General features: G+C 40.2%; 1 protein-coding gene and 1 long non-coding RNA gene across 5 annotated transcripts in view; one reads left to right on the top strand and one right to left on the bottom strand.

The window, feature by feature from the left end:
* The window catches only part of igf2bp2a (insulin-like growth factor 2 mRNA binding protein 2a), a 41,573-nt gene that overhangs the window by 952 nt on the left and 20,126 nt on the right, over positions 1–20,495 (top strand). For 3 of the 4 annotated variants that reach the window (XM_063887114.1, XM_063887113.1, XM_063887115.1), the window contains exon 2: positions 717–777. In XM_063887114.1, coding sequence (XP_063743184.1) covers positions 717–777 — 61 coding nt within the window. Of the gene's footprint in view, positions 1–716; positions 778–18,402; positions 18,546–20,495 lie in introns of those variants that run through there. The other variant, XM_063887116.1, reaches the window with a different exon arrangement.
* Positions 17,108–20,495, bottom strand: part of LOC134866907 (uncharacterized) — a 7,238-nt gene continuing 3,850 nt past the window's right edge. The window contains exon 3 of the long non-coding RNA XR_010166088.1: positions 17,108–18,060. This is a non-coding gene — a long non-coding RNA (uncharacterized LOC134866907). The remainder of the gene's footprint in view (positions 18,061–20,495) is intronic.

Raw genomic sequence — 20,495 nt, 5'->3', positions numbered from 1 at the left:
TTTTTCACTTATTTTTTATCTTGATTTTATTGAAGAGAGCCCAGCAAAGCCAGCGCGGAAAACTTGTCAGATCCATGTTCCTCTGATGTCTGGGTATGTTTTTACGAGGTGTCTTGGAGGTGGGTCATGGGGGTCCGGAGGAAAGAGCTAATAAACAGGTAGCTGAGGGGGGACGAGGTGAGACGCTAATTCCGTGCTGCGCCAGGCCACTCATAATAACGAAAACCCGTGTACAAGCCTCGCCGAGGAGCGCTTCAAATACACCCCCGGCTGAGTCACGGAGAATTAAAGAAACCTACCTAGAATAGAGGTACAAGTCATTCTCCTTTACCATCTCTTCTTTGATGTTGCATTCTTAACTGAGAGCAGAAAAATACCCCTCATTGCACTGTGCGTGTTGTGGGAGTGGAAAGCATGGCTGCCCATTTCCCCCCCTATAAAGCTTATCATTCTTCATGTTGGTGCCGATTTCTCCTAATTTTGACAAACAAAATGTCACGGTGAGTTTGTTTTAAACCAAACATACCCAGTAGTTTATCCACCGCCTTGCGCACAACGCGCCCGGGTACTGTACTTTTTCTAGGGGTTGGCTGTTTGAATGGGGACGCACCTACTTAGTGAAGTGATTCAAAGTGTTGCTGTGTAGGCCTACCAGCTTGCATTGTTGCTTTCATGACATACAGATAATGTTACACTATCAATTTTCGTCCCTACAGGTAAAGTTGAATTACACGGAAAGGTGATAGAGGTAGACTACTCTGTTCCAAAAAAACTAAGGTAGGCCTACAATCTGACTCACACACGCACACACACACACACACACACACACACACACACACACACACACACACACACACACACACACACACACACACACACACACACACACACACACACACACACACACACACACGTTTGTGTCATACGCCGTATACTGACTGTGCCCCATGGCATAGTGTGACCTGTAGGCTTCCGCTTTGAAATATAGCTCGACCATTTCCCTCTTCTCTCGGCTTCTGTGTGTGATATTTCACGTTCCTAGTCATGTGTTATTTACTGACGATGGACATGTAATTGCATTGTGGTTAAAGAAAAGAAAGAAATCGACAAAGAATCAATTTAATCCCAACATCCGCAGAACACACGGTGGCTGCTGCCCTATCGCGTGATCTACAACAAGGTCTTTGCTATTGTAAAACATGGACACACACAAACACAACCAACGCATACATGCAATAATTGCATCTTAATTGGATCTTGTATTAGCTGTAATCACACTTTCGTATGCTGCTTAACATACATCATTTGTGTCCCTGCAAGGCTGTTTTGCCTGCATGTAAGCGATAAAGTTAGGTTGTAACATTGACTGTAACACTGCATTGCACGATGAGTTGCATACCAATCAGCTATGCCTCTCCTACATGTGTGAGTTTGTGTGTGTGCGCGTGTGTGTGCGCGTGTATGTATGTATGTGTGTGAGTGAGAAACACGGTTTGTTTGTGTGCCAAGGAAAGCTCGAGTTGAGTGTTTGTGAGCAAATCTGTATATTAACTCTTAAACTGAAATCCACAACACAGCAGTTGTTAGTCATAATGTGTCAATTTCTACGCAGTGTAAAAATATAAAAGCTTTTAATTGCATGGAAATAGTCATTCATATTTCCACCCTTTACGTAATGCGTAATACACTCTTTAGTATGTGGCAGATTGTGCAGCCTATACACTCTCAAGACGTATAGCTCCACCTTTTTTCGCTACAATGACTTTGGCTTTAGGGAAAGACTACATTGCGTGACAAAAAGGTAAATATTCAAGCCCCTTGTGGAGAAACACGTGACCCATACTTTATGCGCTTCCAGCACAGTCCTCCCCCTTCAGTGCAGGCTATACTTTCCTGCATTACAGCCCTCGCTTTTTTTCTCTCTTGTGGCACACCGTAAAGTAAAACACTGTAGGTTTTAAAGTATCCAAATACTCGAGCTGCTGTGTTGTTTTCTCGCTTTATGGCTCGATTGAAATGCGTTTTGTAAGCTGCAAGGCGCAACATAGTGTAAAATGCTGCGCCACTCCCCACCGTTAGTGTGCACGTAGGCCATGGCAATGTTGGGAGAGCCTCATAATGGCTGCCATGATGGCCCTGCAAACTGCACGGCTATAGGCGGATTCAGATGGAGCAAATGTCCATACATGTGCCTGCATTTGTCCAATAGGCAGTGTGGAGCTGCTGGACTTGTGCGCATGTTCTGAACAGGCCTGTTGAGTGAAAGCTTCGCCATATCTATGGGGTCGACATGAGAGCAGCGTATGACAGTACAGGTGTTCATTTTGAATCGGTGTAAACCGGGCGAAATCTCACGTGGAGTTGTAACTCCGTAATGCTTTCCCCCGGTGATAATTTAAATTGGTGTTAAGACTTTTCTCCCGTTGTTTATTCAATAAGTAGGGATTTTGTTTATTAATACAGAAATATTTACATTAATTAAAAATGTAGAGTTTAAAATGCGTTTTTTCGCCCTGCAGTGGGTATTGCTCTTGTTTGTGTAGTTTTACCTGATGCACATTTTCATATAATTTGTATGTAAATTTATTCCATTTTTTGAGGGGAAAACGTTTATATTTAATAGTAAACGTTTAGAATGCTAAAACTATTTCCTATGTGTTATATATAAATCCTGTATTTTGATCATAATATAATAATGTACACATTTTGATATGAATTACATTTTTAATGTATGTATGGTTTCTATAGCGACAGGGCTTGAGGATGAACCATTTGACAGTTTTTGTTTTTGCCATATTAATGTGTGAGCTCATCTTTAGGCCTGCTGGCAGTTTGGGGTTTAGTGAGGCTGTTGTAGTTTCAGATGCTATTTGCTGTGTTGGCTAATTGTGTTTTAATGGAGTTTTTTGTTGGTTAATGTCTTTAGAGTGTTAATAAGCATAGTGGGATTTAACATTAAATTGTGTCAATTTTGAAGGGTTAAGCGTTATTATATTATCTCTGTTACGTTTGTTAGTAGGTTTAGTCTGAAAAGATTTGGGCCTTTATCAATGCAACTTAAAATCAACATATAAAAGATGCATTTTTGCAGTTTTGATGGCCTATTTATTTGTTAAATATTATTTCACTTTTGATTTAGATATTTAAAAGTAGTCCAAAGTGGTCAGGTTTCATATATTTTGATATAAGTAATTTTAGCAGAAGTAAACTATCTTTTTGATTTTATTTATAAAACCATTTCAAGGTTCTTGTTTTGGAAAATAAAGAATCATAAGTTGCACCTTAATTGAGATTAAGAAATGATTTTATCAAAATGAATCATGAAACCAGTGTAATAATAAAGAAGGTTATTTAATATAAATTCAACTTGTATTTCGATGCTGAGAAAACCGCTTTTCAAAAGAAAATGTTCTCTATTAATTGTTATTGTAAATTTGAAATATGAACCGTTAAATAATTTGGTTTTGAAATAATAACTACAATAACATTCTCAAAACATCAGAGAAAATAAGTAGATTTATGTAGAATGATTATTTATAATTCTTTAATTAAAATTGTCTTTATTTGATTACAAGAATACATTTTAGTTTGAAGAAAGATTAACGTTTGTTTACTCAAACCTGAACATCTTCTAGCATTTGCTTTTGTAGTTTTTTTGTAGTAGTTTCTTATTTTAATACCACGAATGAGAAAATCATATTTCCTTTCACCTTTGCAAACTTTCTTGTTAAGCAAAGCAGGTGGCTGTGTCTCTGTAACACCAGGAAACAGAGAGTGATTTGGTGTTAATTGATATTGGGCCTATATAAACAGTATGCAGTGTTGTTTGACTATCAAAAAAAGGCAAGGCTGTGAAGGTGTGGACAAAGGCACTATCGTTACACCTCTGTGTGAGTCATATCAAGCTTGTGAAGACATCCTTGTTGTTATGCGGTAAACACATTTTTCATTGAAAAAATACATGTTTTCTTATTTGCTATGGTTAAGCTATTGATAACACTCCCAGGCTTTTCTTGTTTTTACCTCTTTTCACCTTTGACTTAACCTGGAGGGAAAATGTGCTAAGAGAACATGATGGTGATGAATTTTCGATTGAGTCCTTACTCATGTGGTCCACATCATTAGCACTGTATCACAACAAACACAGGTTGAACTGTTGGAGCATTTCATAGAAATCTGTTTTCATGTTAGTGTTGTTCAATAAAGTTAAATTGATTGCAATACCTTTTTTTTCACACCAAAGGATACAGACCAAAAGTGGGTGTAAACATCTGCATTGCACCACAGTGGTGCACATGCACATGTGTGTGTTGGGTCGTCAGTGCACACTGAGTCAAAACAGCGTAATACGATAGCCATCAGTTGATCCACTCCGAATCCATTAATACTCCCCAGTTGATCCTGGGTGTAGGGGAAGCTCTCCAATTCAGACACCGGTTTTGTCCGGAGTGATAGCAGGAGGCAGTGCACTGCTCCCCTCTAAACCCACATCCGCTGCCCCTTCCTCCTGACTCCTCATGTCCCCCCTCACCTGTCTGTGAGGAGCGATGGCTCAAAGTGATCCGTTTAGTGCAGCGAGGGAAGCAGATGCCAGAGGTGTCTCTCAACTATGTTCATTTTCTTCCTTAAAGAGCCAGTCGGTGCCTTTAACATACGTTTGTTCCGTCTGAGGTTTTTCAATCTTCATTAAGCGTGACTCCATGTTATGGAATCATTTATCTTTGACTAAGCTTCTATGGTGTGAAAAATGATTCCAAACGAGAAGGTTCCTCATTTTCACTTCAAGAATTAATGACAACTTTTCAGGTATAGGCTGAAGCCTTTTATTTCAGTGTGTTCAAGGCACTGCATTTGTATTTCAGCTGTTCCCTTAGCACTACTATATTGTAAAGCAATTATTAACTTTTGATTGAATGTGGACTAGGGTGTAATTTTTACTCCTGAAGTGATAACAGACTTGCTAGTGCAACTGAGTATACAGTATAGCTTAAGGGAGCCACAAGATAAGATGTGAGAGCATTGTAAATGTGTTGTGTGTCATCAGAGTGGTGGGATCGCTGTTTAATCTCCCCCATAGTTGGAATCCTTTTTTTCCCCGACACTTGCATGTGCATCGCAGCAGCAACTGTAGAGATTGATTTCTCAGTAAGCTGCCATTCACATTCCGCTCCGACCTGTTGCATGAGTAAACGTATTACTGCAGAATGACTCATTATTTTGTTTGCGTTTTTATTTGTAGCCTGTCTGTTACACATTTCCTCTCACTATTTCTTAGTATATAATGATGAGAGTTATTGATGAAGTCTCCATTTTAGAAGAATAACAAACCCTTATTGCTCAGAGATCAGCAGCATGTGAGCCACTTCAGCGATTCTTGTCCTTGGTGCAAGATGATGTGTAACTGATGAAAAAATCATTTACTAGAAAATAAAATACAATTACATTTCTGCATACTTTTAGCAACAGAAGGATCTGAAAAAGAAAATATGGAGCAGCTGTTCATCTCAAAATTACTTCTATCCTAAAAACAACCTGGTAACAAACCGCACTACTCATAATTATAATTATAATTCATTAAATATTCACATTAAGCACATTGAAGACATAAGCAATTAATCAAACTCTGCCTAGCTAAACAGCATCCTAAAGCATCTGCTCAAACTAATGTTGGTGTTTCATATCAAGTATTTTACAGGTAGGTAAGAAGCACTATTAGCAGTTAAATTACATGTATTAGAAAACATTTCAGTCATCCAAAACATTGTATTTCTAATCAATTACGTTCAATATCTGACAGTGCTACCTTCTTATAGTCTCCCTTTTACAAAATCAAAGTATGACAGCCTTCCCAATACTTCACATAGTTGACCGACATGAGTTTGAGCAGATGTTTTAGGATGCTGTTCGGCAAAGCAGGTTTTGATGAATTGCTCGAATCTTAAATGTGCTGCATGTAAATATTTAATGAATAATAAATAATGATTATGAGTAATGCAATTAGTACCCATGTTCTTTGTTTGGGGGAAGTATGTTGAGGATGTAACAGCTGCTCTTTCTCTCCTTCCTTTTTTCTATATCCCTCTGTTGCAGTATGTCTGTATGTGTGCAGCATGTGGATATGAGTGTTTGGCGCTGGGGGGTTATGTGTAGATATGTTCACACGAAGCTTGACTACAAGACTGGAGAAACACAAAAGCTGTAAAATCCCAGCTAAAAGCTACATGCTGGAGGAACACTTTAGCACTTCGGACCCCTTCGTGTGCCAGTTCCTCGCACTGTGCCCGGTAGGGTGTGGTTGCTGTAGAAGGATGGGCAGCTGAGGCGCACAGCAGGTGGCATTTCTCACACGGCCAGACCCCGTCCTTGTCCCATATCAACACCATATAACCCTGCTGGAACTTTATAGCCCTGATGGGTCTTGGACAGGTGAAATGAATATGGCAAAAACTCTTAAAAGCCAATCAGGGTGAGCCACGGGGCCGTAATGCTTACATTCAGCCAATCCTATGCAAGCAGGTTGAGTGGTAGGGATCAAGACTCATGAAGAGGCTCCGTTACGCTGGCTCAGATCCTCACGTTGGGAATGCTGTTGGCCTGAAGCTTCACCCAGGTCAAATGTTTTTATTAATCGCTTCTACTGGACTTAGGAAATAATATGCATATATTGTTTTGCATATACATTTTTCCCAATTTGTATGTACATATCAAGGAATTAATGTCATCTTGCCCTCACTTTCAATGAGGTTGAGAGTCCAATCAAACTAATAAATAAATAAACAATATGTTAACAAGAAAACCAAAAAACAACAGAGATACAATTTATTACATTGAGGAGACGGGTTGTAATCATCTTTTTGAATGTTCCTATGTGTCTATTCATGTCAGGTTTTAGGATTTAATTAAAGTGTGTTGCAAAGTAAGTGGTATATGATGGCAAGTTGCCATTATGGGTTTTATAAATACATAGAGAATCCAATGCCTGTCGTGTCTTAAAGTTATAGACTGCCACCCGAAGATGCAATGATGAGTTGAATAAATGGTAATAAATCCAAGGATGGAGTGATAATATGGAACTAGGGGTTTAAGAGAGCAGGCAGAGGCAGTCTATAGATAACATCACCATAATGCAACACAGACAAGAACTCAGCCTCAATTATTCGCTTGGTACTGAGCAAAATGAAAATTAGCTCTGTGAAAATCAAGCGTAACTTTTTGCTCCAGCCAGAAGATATTTAAACTCTGAGGATCTCAATACTATGTCCATTCAGAGTAGTAAAATGCATCCTACTGTGCACAATATCCCTGGATCTAGAGAAAAGCATATATTTAGTCCCGTTTGCATTCAGCTTTAATTCCAAATAAGTGAGCTTCCTGTGAAGCAGCAGATGTGGATAGGTAGTCTTTTCACATTAGCAGCACTTTGGTGTGGGAGCAAAACTGTGCCATTGTTCGACTAAATATGTGTGTCTTCGTGTGTGTTTTCAGGTAGCGCTGTATTCATTTCCAACTGTTTCAGGTTAGGTTCTCCACGTTGCCATAGGAACCAGTTTTGAGTGTTTTCTTCGTTATAGGAGCTTGAGCGATAAAGGCTTTCAGAAAATGCACCCAAAGTCCTCCAGTGCACAGAGCACCACACCGCATAATCTGCAGAAAACAAAAAGTTTAGTTTACTGCAGCGACACCCTGATATTCACTCTACAAGTGATCATTAAAATATCTTTTGATATCAGACAGAATCCCATGATTACAGCTTAAATTTGTTAGGAACTGCTGTCAGTTTGGGGACCCTGTAATTTCCACCCATTTCCCAGGAGAGACTGCACTTATAGCTGCAAGCCCCGGCCTGCAGTCCAAGCTACGAGCGGTGCAGTGGTCAGAGTGCTGATTTTATATGACGGTGAATACATGGCATGGTGAGGGGCCTCAATAAAAGCGGCTGTGTAAAGCTATCGCTTCATTGAAACCTTCAAGTGCTCATTTTTCTTCCCACAAGTGCGGCAGGGAGAACTGCTGAGTGGGCTTTCCATCTATGTCACAGCGGCAGCCCTTTTGTGACCTTTCTTATTCATAAACCCACTCGGAGCCACCATTTCCATCCTTTTCCATATGTATGCAGCGGAAGCTGGGAAACTCCCCCCTCCCAACAGAACAAGTCATCCACAGTAAGGCCTGCAAACAGCTGAGCCTCTGACACAACCTGGAGCACAGTCTGACCATTGTGTTTCCTCTGTCTCTGACTGAAGAGGAAGACTTCCGAGTCAAGGACGAGTTTATGACCCACACGCATGCTTATGCTTTCCTCTCAGTGTGTGTGGGCGCTCCTGAGTGGGGGAGAAATGAGCACTGCTGATAGAGGGCAGCATTTCTTCCCCCCTGTCAGAAAGACTGGCTTGTTGTGTGAGGCTGCTGTGCTTGGAGAGGGTTTACCCCTCACGCAGCAGACTGTGATGGGTCTGCTCACAAACAGGAGGGTTTATGGCTGTGCATTTAACTGAAATTGTCTTTATCAGCTCTTAATCTTGCCCTTTCTTGACCTATAAACTAATCGTAGCTGGCTGTGAGGCAAAAATAAAATGTATTTATTAACTGATATCCCAGCACTAAGCAGTTACATTTAACTCCACTCTGTCTTACTGTCCGCCCACTCAATTTGTTTTTGAGTTTAAGAGGGAGACATTTTAAATGTAGATATTACGTGCAGAGCACGAAATAAGAGGCCTGAAGAAAATAGAAGACTGGGGGAAATTTCTAATATTTTTAGAAGGCTGGTTGAAATATAAATCATTAAAAATGTGGGGGGGTCTTGTAGAACCCTCATGGTATGAACTGACCCCTGGGCTGGTTGCGTGTCTATTAAATATGAAGCTACAACCTGCAGAGTTTGGCTTAGCTCCTTTTAGCATAGCATACTGACTGCTTCTGGTCTTTATGCTAAGGTGGGCTAACCGGCTGCAGGCTGTAGCACTAAGGGGTATTGATTTTACCATGTAACTCTTAAAAAGAAGGGGAAAAAGTGAACAACAACTATTGAACTGTTGATTCTTTTAATTGTAATTTTTTATATTATTTGTCAACATTTCTTACTTTTGGTTCACTGATTGTTATTATTTTGTATTTCTTTATTTGCACCATATCTACATGATATAACATTCACTGTGTGCAACCCTACCACAGAACTCAGCTGTGGCAGCGATTTTAGCCTGTCCTTTAGTTTCGGCATAATTTGTGTTTATTATTATAATATGTCATAAAGCCTGTTGTTTTACACAGCTGTGCTTGATCCTGACTATGATTTGCCGAGACCCGGCAGGTGCTGGAGTGTAGGACAGCTCCATCTGCTCCCCTGCCAAATGACCGAGCACATGCCAAAACCCAGTCAGTCACACTGTGAGACAGAGACAGAGCATGCATGTGAGAGAGTGTTAGTGAGAAACCAATGGAAGGACAGAAAGAGACAAATAGAGTTCAGGGGAACGGGAGGACCCTATGGGAGTCCTTCTGATTGTACCACACCACATAGCATTTCAGTGGAGTATTTTCTTGCAGCTGCACACACAGGGCAAGTGAAGAGAATGTGAAAAAAATGTTTGTAGTTAGTTGTTTTCTCGCTGACCCTCGGTTAATGTTTCCCTGGAGGCCCAGAATGTTTTGTCATGAAGAGGTCAATCTGTGTGTGTGTCACTAAACAGTCCATACTCAGGGTTTCCCAGTGGCTGCTGCGGTAGCTCTCCTGTACACGATGAGTGCTATCTTAGTCCTGAGGTTTATAAGCGTTTATGTTCCCATTTTAAATGAGCTGTTTTTACGAGTTAAACATCACGAATCAAACCAAAAAAATGTACCTGCAAGTTTATGGGATTCCAGCCGATTGATTGATTGGGCGTATGTGTTTAGCATAGAGTTCTTCAGCAGCATCTCTGTCACGCATGCAAACAACGAAATGACACTGATTGATGAATTGTCCGTCCCTGTCAGGTTAAATGAAGCACACACTGACACAAATCCAATTAAAATTGAAGAGTGTGCCTATAGCATAGCACGATCTTGTTGAAAAAACCCAAAGGCAAAAGCACGGACATCTTCAGCTTGGCAGGATAGTAAATATTTGATGCCTAAGCAGCCATGCATGAGCTCACGTTGGAGGGTTGCAAAAGTTAATGGGGTCTTGAAAGATTGCATTTTTTCCAACAAAATAATTTACTGAACATCCACACGCTTATTCTGTACATGTTAAGGTGATTTTTAGTTGGCGGATTTCTCAAGTTGCAGATCACTCGAGGTAGCCACACTCTGTTTCCACTGCAGCATTCGGTGCTTGTCTTCCCTCCATCATCCTCCCTGCATGTGAATGTCTTGTGTCAGTGTAACATGTCATGCATACCACCTAGATTGCATGCGTTGTATCTCACCACTTCCCTCCAGCTCACAATGTCACTGCTGCATAGAATGAAGCCGGCTGTGTGTAAGCATGACCGGGTGTAAATAACATACAACTCCATGTTATGTACTGTAAGCTGAATTTGAGCCGCCCTATCAGATAGTGTAACAGAGACAGGCAGTTTATTCTTAGTAGAGTTGTGGTTACCGCTAGTGAAATTCTTCAACAACAGTAGACGTTTGTGTGTGTGTGTCCCTGTCATTGCACACGTGTTTAGTGCCATTCCCCAAAGCGGGAGGCAACAGTTAATTTCAGAGATTGTTGCTTGCTTGATGGTATTGTTTTAAGTGGTGTGAGGAGTGACTCCAGGCAGGCCGTTTTCTGGTCGCTCAACATTGCGTGAGAATAAATTACAGAGATATAGAATGACAAGCTTCAAAGGAGGGTTTGATGTCAGCAGCGTGGATGCAGAGCCGCTGAAGATGGTACATCAAATGTGCTGCACTTTATGAAAAAAATCTGATTTAAAAGGACTTGTTTCTTCTTCCTGTTGACAAGTGTAGCTGTTGCATCCTTTGATGGATGAGCGGTCACCTCAGACATTTACAGTATTGCTGCTTCCTCCCATCACCACAAATCATCAAAGCTGGCGTATCCCTATGCTCAAGGCACATTATTCACACACACACACACACACACACACACACACACACACACACACACACACACACACACACACACACACACACACACACACACACACACACACACACACAGATTTGATCAAATGACCTAAATGCCAGCAGACAAAAAGCAGCTCTGATTTGCATTTCATATCACCGGTCATTTTTTGCAGGCTCCTATTTTCCTTGTAAAAAGCAGTCCCCCACTGCAGATGTTTCTACAGAAAACGAACAATCTTATAATCTGTGTTATTATTATGATTGTACTCTATTCTACCCGGCTTTCACACTAACTCAGCGCTTTCAGAGCATTTGTGTTATGGCTGTCTTGAAGAATGAGCACCCAGGTTTTGAGGTCAGCCCTCACTCCTAATAGCTCCTTCAACTTAGACAGGGTGTTTGTTAAAGAGGGGAACCAGCCTTGTATGTTTTCTGCCAGGAATGATAAAAGCTGCCGGCCTGTAAACGCTTGCAGATTTGTTTTGGTGTTTCTATGTGGAGGAGAGTCGTAAGCTTGAGTAGGGCTGGAAATAGTTGTTAAATTAGTAGACTGCAACCTTGAATATCCTGTCTAGAAAAAGAGACCGTCTCTAATTGTTAATATAGAGCCTCAGGTGGTACCCCAACATTTGTTTTGTTTGGTTTTAAAGTTTGTGTTGTTCTTGTGTATTTGTGTATTTAGATACTATAGGGTTTTGCCAGAAAATCCAACCTTGAATACAAAATATTACCAAACATAAATTGTTGCGCAGTTTGTGGAGGATGAAGAGGTTTCAGCTTTTGCGAGTTTAAGACTTGCTCAAGCTCAGCAGTCGTTTAGCCTCTACTTCCTTATAGTCACATACATAAGAAGTACCAACAACAAACCTTTGCCTTAGGCTTTCTTGCAATCACCAGTAATTATTCTTTGCCTTCTCTGTTTAAAAAAAAAAAATGCTGCCCACACAAAACAGGCATTTCCACCCTCTCTCTTCTGCAGTTTAGCTCAGGCTTCTCTACTCGAGATATCGATGTCAACTTACTCAAGTATTTTATCGCATATTGATCAGTGCCGACAACCCTCTGAGCTTCTCCGATAATGGAATTAGTCTATATATTACATTCCCACACAGCATACAGGCCTCCACCTAACAAATACACACAAACAGAGCCTTAAATCAGCCTCAAGTCCTCCTCATGCCCCCTGCCTCATGTCAGAGAGTAGGTCAGGATTTGGAGCCATTTTAGCTGCAGGATTACAGTCTGACAGGGATAATGCCACTTCAGCCACGTGTTAGTCACGTGACACAAGATGATTCAAGGTTTTGAGAGGAGCACTTTGTGTGCAATAAATGTATTGGAAGCCCTTATCCATTTAACTTCACCCATTTTTTTTAATAGCTGGTTGCCCATAACAGTAAGGAAAACGTGTTGTTTTTCCATACACACTTTTGCAGCCCCTTTCTTTAACACCCTCCTGTCAGTAAATATAATCCAGTCATTATAATGCTCTAACTGTAGATGTCATTTTAACCTTAAACCTGTTAGTTATGTCCCCCCCCCCCCCCCCCCCCAACTAGTACAAGTGTGTCCTATAAAAATAATTCCACTACTTCGTTAATCTCTTAATGGTTTATCAGGGATCTGCACGTTGTTAACTTTGATACCCTTTACTCACCTAAGTAAAATACATTTTAATCTCTGTTCTCATATATTGTTTGATCTTTTTTTAATGAACTTGCTCGTGATTTTAAGGAGTCAATTATTTGTGACATTTAATTGAGTAAGTGTAACCAAAGTGATAAATACATCGATTTATTGGTCAATTTCAATTTTTAGAGACACAAGGTCTCTAAATGTATTAAAAGTGATGAGGGATTTCAATAACTATTTCTGGGATGCAGCTCACAATCACTTCCAGCTATTTCTTTGCTCTGAATATGATTAGCCAATTACTAAAATTGTTGCCACCTTATATTCTCTCAATCACCTTATTAATTACAGTGAAAAAAACGAAACTTTGACTTTAATTTAAGGTATTATGTCAATAGATTTCACATAACTGTATGACGTTAGTTGAAGGCAATAATATTAAGATGACCCAACTATTTGTTATTTAAACTTAATATTATTGCTTTCATCTAATCTAATACAGTTATGTGAAATCTGTTGACATAGTACATTTAATTAAAGTCAATGTTTCAGTCTTTTCAGTGTAATGGACTTGTTTAAGCCCTAACATATTCAGTAAATACTTTATTTTTTCATAAATCTTTAGTATAATCACCTAAAACTAGGATTTTTTTGTGGAGCAAATGCACCTGAAGGCCACAGTGCGTTATCTAGTAACACGGAACGGGAGGGGTTCAGTTGTTCACAATCTGCAACCTGGCCTCTAGATGCCACTAAAATACTACACACTGGACCTTTAATCAAATTCTGTTTAATTAAAATGACCTTTATTTGAACAGGTGTGTGTTTATTTGAGATCCTCATAAATATTTAAATATATACAAAAGTTATATCTAGGTGTGAACTGATAACTGTTCCATGCTAAACACATTGTTGACAATAGGATTTCCCCAAACATCTAAACTAATATTAAAACAATATATAAAAAAGCAAACACATACACCCAGAGTGCTATTTTTCAGATCCTTCATTTGTTCAGAAGCACTGATCAAAAGCAAACACACAGTTTTTATTAAACTCCACAACATGCATGTGTCAGCCAGTGTCTCCCGGATTGGCCCCGTTTCTTGACCCTGTGTTTGAGAGCTGCAGCGTGTGTTTTGCTGTTTTCAAAAAGCTTTGTACTGCTGCTGTTGGCACAGGGAGGACTCCTCAGTGACAGCAGCTGTGACTGGCAGGTGTGTTTTGAAATATGCCGCTTATTGACCAGGCTTGTCAGTGTTTCTGTTTCTCAGAGAGTAAATCTTCACTCCCCACCTGCTAGTTGCTTTATGTGTTTTCACTCTGTGAGGAACTTCCCGGCAGACAGAGGGAGGGGAAAGAGAAGAGGTAGTGCGTTCATGTGTGTGTGTGAACAAGTTAAGCTTGCACTATAGAGGAAGAGGAAGCTGGAGGGAGTAGTGAGACAGGAGCGACAATGAGAGAGAGACTGCAGAGAAGCATGAGACAGGCGGAAGGAAAGCAGGCAGGGAAACAGTTTGAGGCCTGTTGTAATGTTTAGCGTGTGTGTGTGCAGTATTGATCCAGGTTAACCCTGCAGAGACCTACACCTATGGCTGGCGAGCTCAGCCTTCCAGCTACTGTATAATACCTTGTGGTCGGCAGATTAAAGGATGAGACCTCAGGAGCAAGCTGCACACCTTAACATAAAGCAACAGAAGCGGCCTGGGAGGAGCAGCCAACAGCAGACCGACACTGCACCGCCGCAGCATGAGCTGGTATCCACCTGTCAGTAGCTCTTAGCACTGAGGTGTGTGATATAGACACAGGAAATGCATCAGTGTGTGTGTGTAGAGTGAAAAGTAGGCAGACTAGTTGTCTTTACATTTGTGTGTGTGCTTGCGTGTCAGCTGTGTCCCTTTAGGGTCGTTGCGTGCCTGTCACTGACAATGCTGACTCGGTGCTTTGTGACGGGGACTCAGAGGAGTCCTCAGTTAAGGAATAGTGGCGTGGAAGGGCAGGCAAGCATTTGATGTGTGCAGGACAGGACAGAGCAGCGTGGCACATGACTCTGCAAGTCCTCTTGAATCTTCTTTTTGTTTATTTATTTATTTTTGATTCCGACGTTTGGGCTCAATTGTGTTTGTAGCAGCAGTAAATGTAACTGTTATTGTTGTTATTGCAGCCGATTGAATGTTGGCTGCATTGTGCGTGGCTAGAAATGATTTCTGGACAGGAATGCACATAATGTTCCTTGCTCTTCACATTAATAATTAGCCTGAGTGTGATGTGAGTGTGATGTTTTGTGGAAAAGAACTAACCACACACATGTATCTTAAATATGTCTGAAGGCAACTTTTAAAACATTTAACTGGACAAACGACTGATGATAGACATGTTGGGATGGAGGCTCCTATTTAAGATATTTCTTGGTTTTAAAGAAATGTAATCACTAATCTCTGTTAAATGTGTTAATGTCCAGGTAGTTTTAATGGACTAAAACAAAAGATCCAATACAGTTCAGACTTTTGATGAGTTCCCCACTGCTAGAACAATTTAATTTACTGTTTCCTGCCTCTGTTGTCAGTGAGTGCTTGATCAGAGCCATACTGAGGGGCTTTAGTGTCTGTGAACGAGCAAACAGTTTTCAATTAAATACAACTTCATGGTGACAAAGCGATAGGCAAATGGCACGATTTAAAATACTAATTTCATTGGCTTGTTATGCGTGACAGGAGGAAATGTGTTTTGAGTCAGCTGGACACCCTGTGGCATTTTAGCACTGACTAAAACAATGATGTGTAGTGATTACACTAGAGATCAGGAAATCATTTTTATAGAGAAAGCAGCATACAACTAGTTTTGGACACTCCCAAGACAAAGTTTTGTATGTGTCTTGTCTAATTGTAATAAGTTGTTTTCTTCCTTATATTCTCAAAAACATGATGACATGATGTGTAGTGAAATTCAGAACACTCTTCCAATGCATCTATTGATGCAGTTAATGAGGACTCCGTGAATCAGAGTAAATACTCTCTCACGCTGCGCGGATCTCAAATTTCAGTGTATTGCTTTGTCTGAGTCATTGAAAATCTATTGAGTCACTTGTTATTATCCCTGTCAAGTGACACTGAATCATTCAAAAACACCAGATATCAATCTACTTGAAAATGAACTGCGTACCAAGAGACTTGGTCAATGAACACGTGATAGAAGAAGACACAACGTACATTCTCTGCTTATTTACATCCTTTAGTTAAGCAGCAGAATGAGCGGCAGACATACATCTACAGGAAGACAGTGGCTTCCATTAGGGCTGCATGTCTCTACCTGCCTGCTCCTCGGCTTGTGCCTCCTTGCTTAGCTGGGTGCCACAGAGAAAACTAATGCGTGAAGAAAAACAGGCGTACAGGTAGGCGTGTTGAATTCTGATGAGCTCTCACCCGTCGAGGGCTGAGAGGGAAAACAGAAGCAGGCACCTTAGCGCTACACAGGAGATGAGATGGTTGGCAGCACCGTGGAGCGGCAGCTTCTGTACTCTTGCAGTATCAGTGTGAAAAATATGTGGTTAGGGAACATTGAAGAGGAGCAGATACAATGGTTGTTTTCTTGGTGGAGGATGATGGCCGAAAAGATCCTTGATAAATGCAAATGAATGTCCAGAGGCATAAAATGATTTAATGAGGATGAATGTGAAAGACACTGTAACCATGAACAATTATTAATACTTTGAAAATCTCAGTTCAGTACACGTATCCTTAGATGAACCAAGGACTGCCTATTTTATCTCTACAACTAAAGGACAAAAGGGTAATACTCCCATGAACTGTTTCTGAAGGTATACCTTCACCCTCAAAATCAGCTAATACAAACCCTTTAAGTTAAATTGATTAGGGAGAGTAATACCTCAGTTTCTTGAGATTTATCAAAATATATAATTCATTTCAGCTATACAGAGCATTTAGTGTCTTTTTAATTGATTGTTTTGGTTTTACAGAACATAATGTAACTGTTGGTTCAGTCTCACCGTTTTTAGCAGTGTCGTGTCTATCTAAAGCATTTCTTTCCAAAAAAGACTGAAACTTTATCGTCTAACTGGTAAACTAACTAACTTACTAACTAACTAAACTAATGTAATGTAATTGAAAGACAATCTCAAATAAAAACCAAGTTAATGTTCATTCATTATTCATTTATTATAGGAAATTGTTAATGCAAGTGTTGCTTGCCTGTGTACAAATCGCTCACAATTAATCGGCACAAACACATTGAACACTGTCTCATTGTTCCTTCTGTTAGTACAAAACAGCATAGGTATTTCCAGATTAAAATAAATAAATAAAAAACAACATTACCACATATCTCCAGTTTTTGGGTTGCACTATACTGTATATCCAAAAGCACCTTTACCTAGAATTTATGGTCACATGTGAGCTGAGAGACTGCTTCAGGGTTTGTTTGCCCTGCCGTAGGACAAATAGCAGAACACCTTTGTGGCTGAAGGACAACACGAATACATTGACACTTCTCTCATACCAATCCTGTTATCTCTGCTCCACAACAATTGCTTGGGCCTTAGAGAAGTGCTGAGGAGCACTACACAGAAATGGCCTGCACTCCTTGTTAATCCAGCAACAGGGATTGGGACAAAATGGGGGCCCCACCATAGATTAAAAAAAGGAGCAGAGACATCTTCCACCCAGTATGGCCTCCTGAATATTGTTGACTTGTTGCTTCCTCTCTGAGATTTCAAGGCATTTAGGTGCTTAAGAGCTTAAGGGTCATCACTAGAAATTGGGTTAATTCAGATAAGACGAGTCTGCGCTTGACCACCAGACTATTTGACAGACCCACTCAAACAGACCCATATACAGTGAGATCATGCTGCTTCCCTTCTAGCCTGAGTATACATTAAATTATCAAATAGATTCAGTCTAGATGTGAAGGAATGAGAACAGTGCTGACATATTTTTCAGATTTCAGCTTTACAGTTTTTACAACTGATAATGTGACGGCTCCCATATGCTAAAGTAGCTGTAAATCTCTCTGATTGTCAAATGATTCAATTATACTGCACTCAGCACTTAAACGTTGGACCACCACACACATAACAGACACAGACACATTAGTGGTTCACTGCATATCGCTGGGTTTGTAATATGATAATGTTATAGGTGCATAATCACACGCCTCTAGTGTGATTTATGACAGCAGAGGTTTTCATTTCCTATTTTATCTGCATGGTATGGCTGTGATAAAGGCCAGATTATCTTTCATTTTGAAAGTCATCAACTATCTTGAGCGCAATATAAAGTCTTCGGACATCGGACTGTTTCTGAGCAGATGTGGACTTCCTGTGTCTGTTTTGTCATCAAGCATGGATTTCATCTGGAACAGAAAGAACGAGGAGTGAAATATAAAGATTGATCCGGTTTGCCTTACAGTTTTATCACAAAGGAATTAAAAATCCTGTTTAGTCTTAGGAGAAAATATGTGCCTATATTGTTGCTTATCAGAGATTCTTGCCTTTTGAAAGGAGTGTTAACATCTAAATGAACACAGCAGAAAGGAAAAAGAGAGTTTAATGGAAAAAAGCTGAATTTCCCATGTAGGACATTTAGGTGTGAAGTTTCTAGAGGTGACTTTGTTCCAAAGTGTTTGTGAGGCAGCATGCACTAGACAATGCCGGTGGACTGAAAGGCAATTAAGGTTGTCTTTTTATCCATCCAGGGAGCGAGCCTCCCCGCTGGGCACAGGACAGCGCGCTTCGTAAGCTGCCGTTCTCTGACAGCATGGGCATCCGCACAAAGCAGGCAGGGCAGAGTACACATGGCTTATAAAGGCCTCTTTACACGGAATTCTTCAGCGTGGAGGTAATTGTTTAATCTTTCACTTTTTGTGAGTTTCTGTTAAGAAAAGAGAAACCTGCTCTGGCCTTTTTATTACTGACATGAGAGACTTTTTAACACCAAAGTACACTTCAAATTGAAAAGCCATATCCTGTTCATACTGAATGAGTGTTCACGTGTTAGGATAGAGAAAACATTTGTTAACAACCATCCAAGCGAGTAAACTACGTTATTCATATATTAAAATATGAATCCTTTCACTCTAGTATCTTAAACTTGTATTTCTCTAAAGTAATTTTCATTCATCATCTCGTCTTTAGTGTAAGAATCTGCCACTGGTTACTCAGTACATTATTTAAGTACCATATTTAATCTGCTGCTCATGATTCTGCACTTTTCATTTAAAAAGCAGGACTTAGACAAGAACTCACAATTATTTTAAGTCATATGGCCATTGTTCCTTACTATAATGCTTTCACAATTAAGATTATTATTTTCCTTTAATGTTGAAAGTAAAAAACAATAACCTAGAGCCCAAAGCATCATCCAATTTTTTTTTTTTTTCCAACCAACACTTTTTTATTAAATTTGGACTTCAACAATTAATCGGAACCAGAATCGATTTTATTACCAAGTAGGTTTACACATTTTGCTTTGGTTTATGTGGTGCATACAAAGACACAGAAAGAAGAATGTGTAGTCAGAATCTATAGTCACATTAGTTGCAGATACATTTTCAGTCTATCAACTAATGAATTTGTTGTTGCCGCCTTAAAATTTCTATTTAAAACTAAGTTATCTCAGCAGGCCAGCTGGGCCTCTTACGCAAAATGTCTTAAATGTTGATAAAAAGGTAAATGAAAATCACAAAGAATAGAAAAACACTGCAAAAAAACAAAAGGTTAGAAAAATAGTGTTTTATTGTATGGTTGCCCCTCAGAGCCTTAGGAAGACTGCAAACTCCTGGCGAGGGATGAATACCCTCTTTCTCCGCCCTCTCTGTCCGCCCGCCCTCAGAGGTTAAAATTCCTCCGACTGCTCTGCATGCATGTGTGTGTATTAGTTTGCACGCGTGTTCGCAGACACGGTTTCTTACCTCGTGCAGGTGGCGTGGCTGCAGTAAATATTAGCTTTTCAAATGAACATGGCCACCCTCAGATATTTAAAGGCCGAAATTGAGAGGGTTTCTTTTTTTTTTCCTCCTGGCAAGCTGCTCCAAAACCAGAGCAGACAGCTCGGTCACATTCAACAAACATTAAGTAACCATTGACTTCAGTCTGTATCTTCTACTGCAGCTCATTTTGAGCTGAGAAAGGCGACTGGGTTCACTTTGAATGCAAACAAACAGATATTAGCAGAAACCTACCGCTCACTGGGTTTTTACAGTATTATAGAGAGACTATATGACCCAGGGACATACAGTTAGTGCCTGTCGCTAGTCATAAACACTGCAGACAGACAATAGTATATGTTTTAGGGTGACATGTAGCGAGGGCCTCTCCCAACCTCGGAGAGAGACAGAGCGTCAGTAAGCAGTGATCTTATGGTTAGCCAGTGGCCACAGGCATGCTGAAAATGAGACCTTGAAGAACTGTCGGCAGACACTGTCACTTTTTCCGAGGGATGTCCATTCAGGGAGCTATCCCTGCATATTTCAGGATGACAGACAAGCCAGTGGCCTTTAACACATGTAGGCCCAAAGCTACAGAGGGATAAACGAAGTCTTGCCGATTTAAATATAGTGGGACAATATTGATAAAAAACCCTACAGTAAATATCTGTCATGCAGAGGATCACTCTCCTGACAGCAAGCTTGTTAACTTTAAAGAGCACAGAGGACAGCGTCACTGTTTTGCAGTTCAGCATCATGTAGTCTAACATTACATCAAGGTTACAGATGGCAAATCAATTAACAGGAACACAATAGAGAGCCGGGCCCTCAGACTCCACAGGCTTTTTAAGCAGACTGCGCTG

This window comes from Eleginops maclovinus, chromosome 7, assembly GCF_036324505.1.
Source record: "Eleginops maclovinus isolate JMC-PN-2008 ecotype Puerto Natales chromosome 7, JC_Emac_rtc_rv5, whole genome shotgun sequence".
Classification (NCBI taxonomy): Eukaryota; Metazoa; Chordata; class Actinopteri; order Perciformes; family Eleginopidae; genus Eleginops; species Eleginops maclovinus.
The sequence above is the reverse complement of the archived record's forward strand: the minus strand, read 5'-3'. Positions and strand labels throughout refer to the sequence as shown.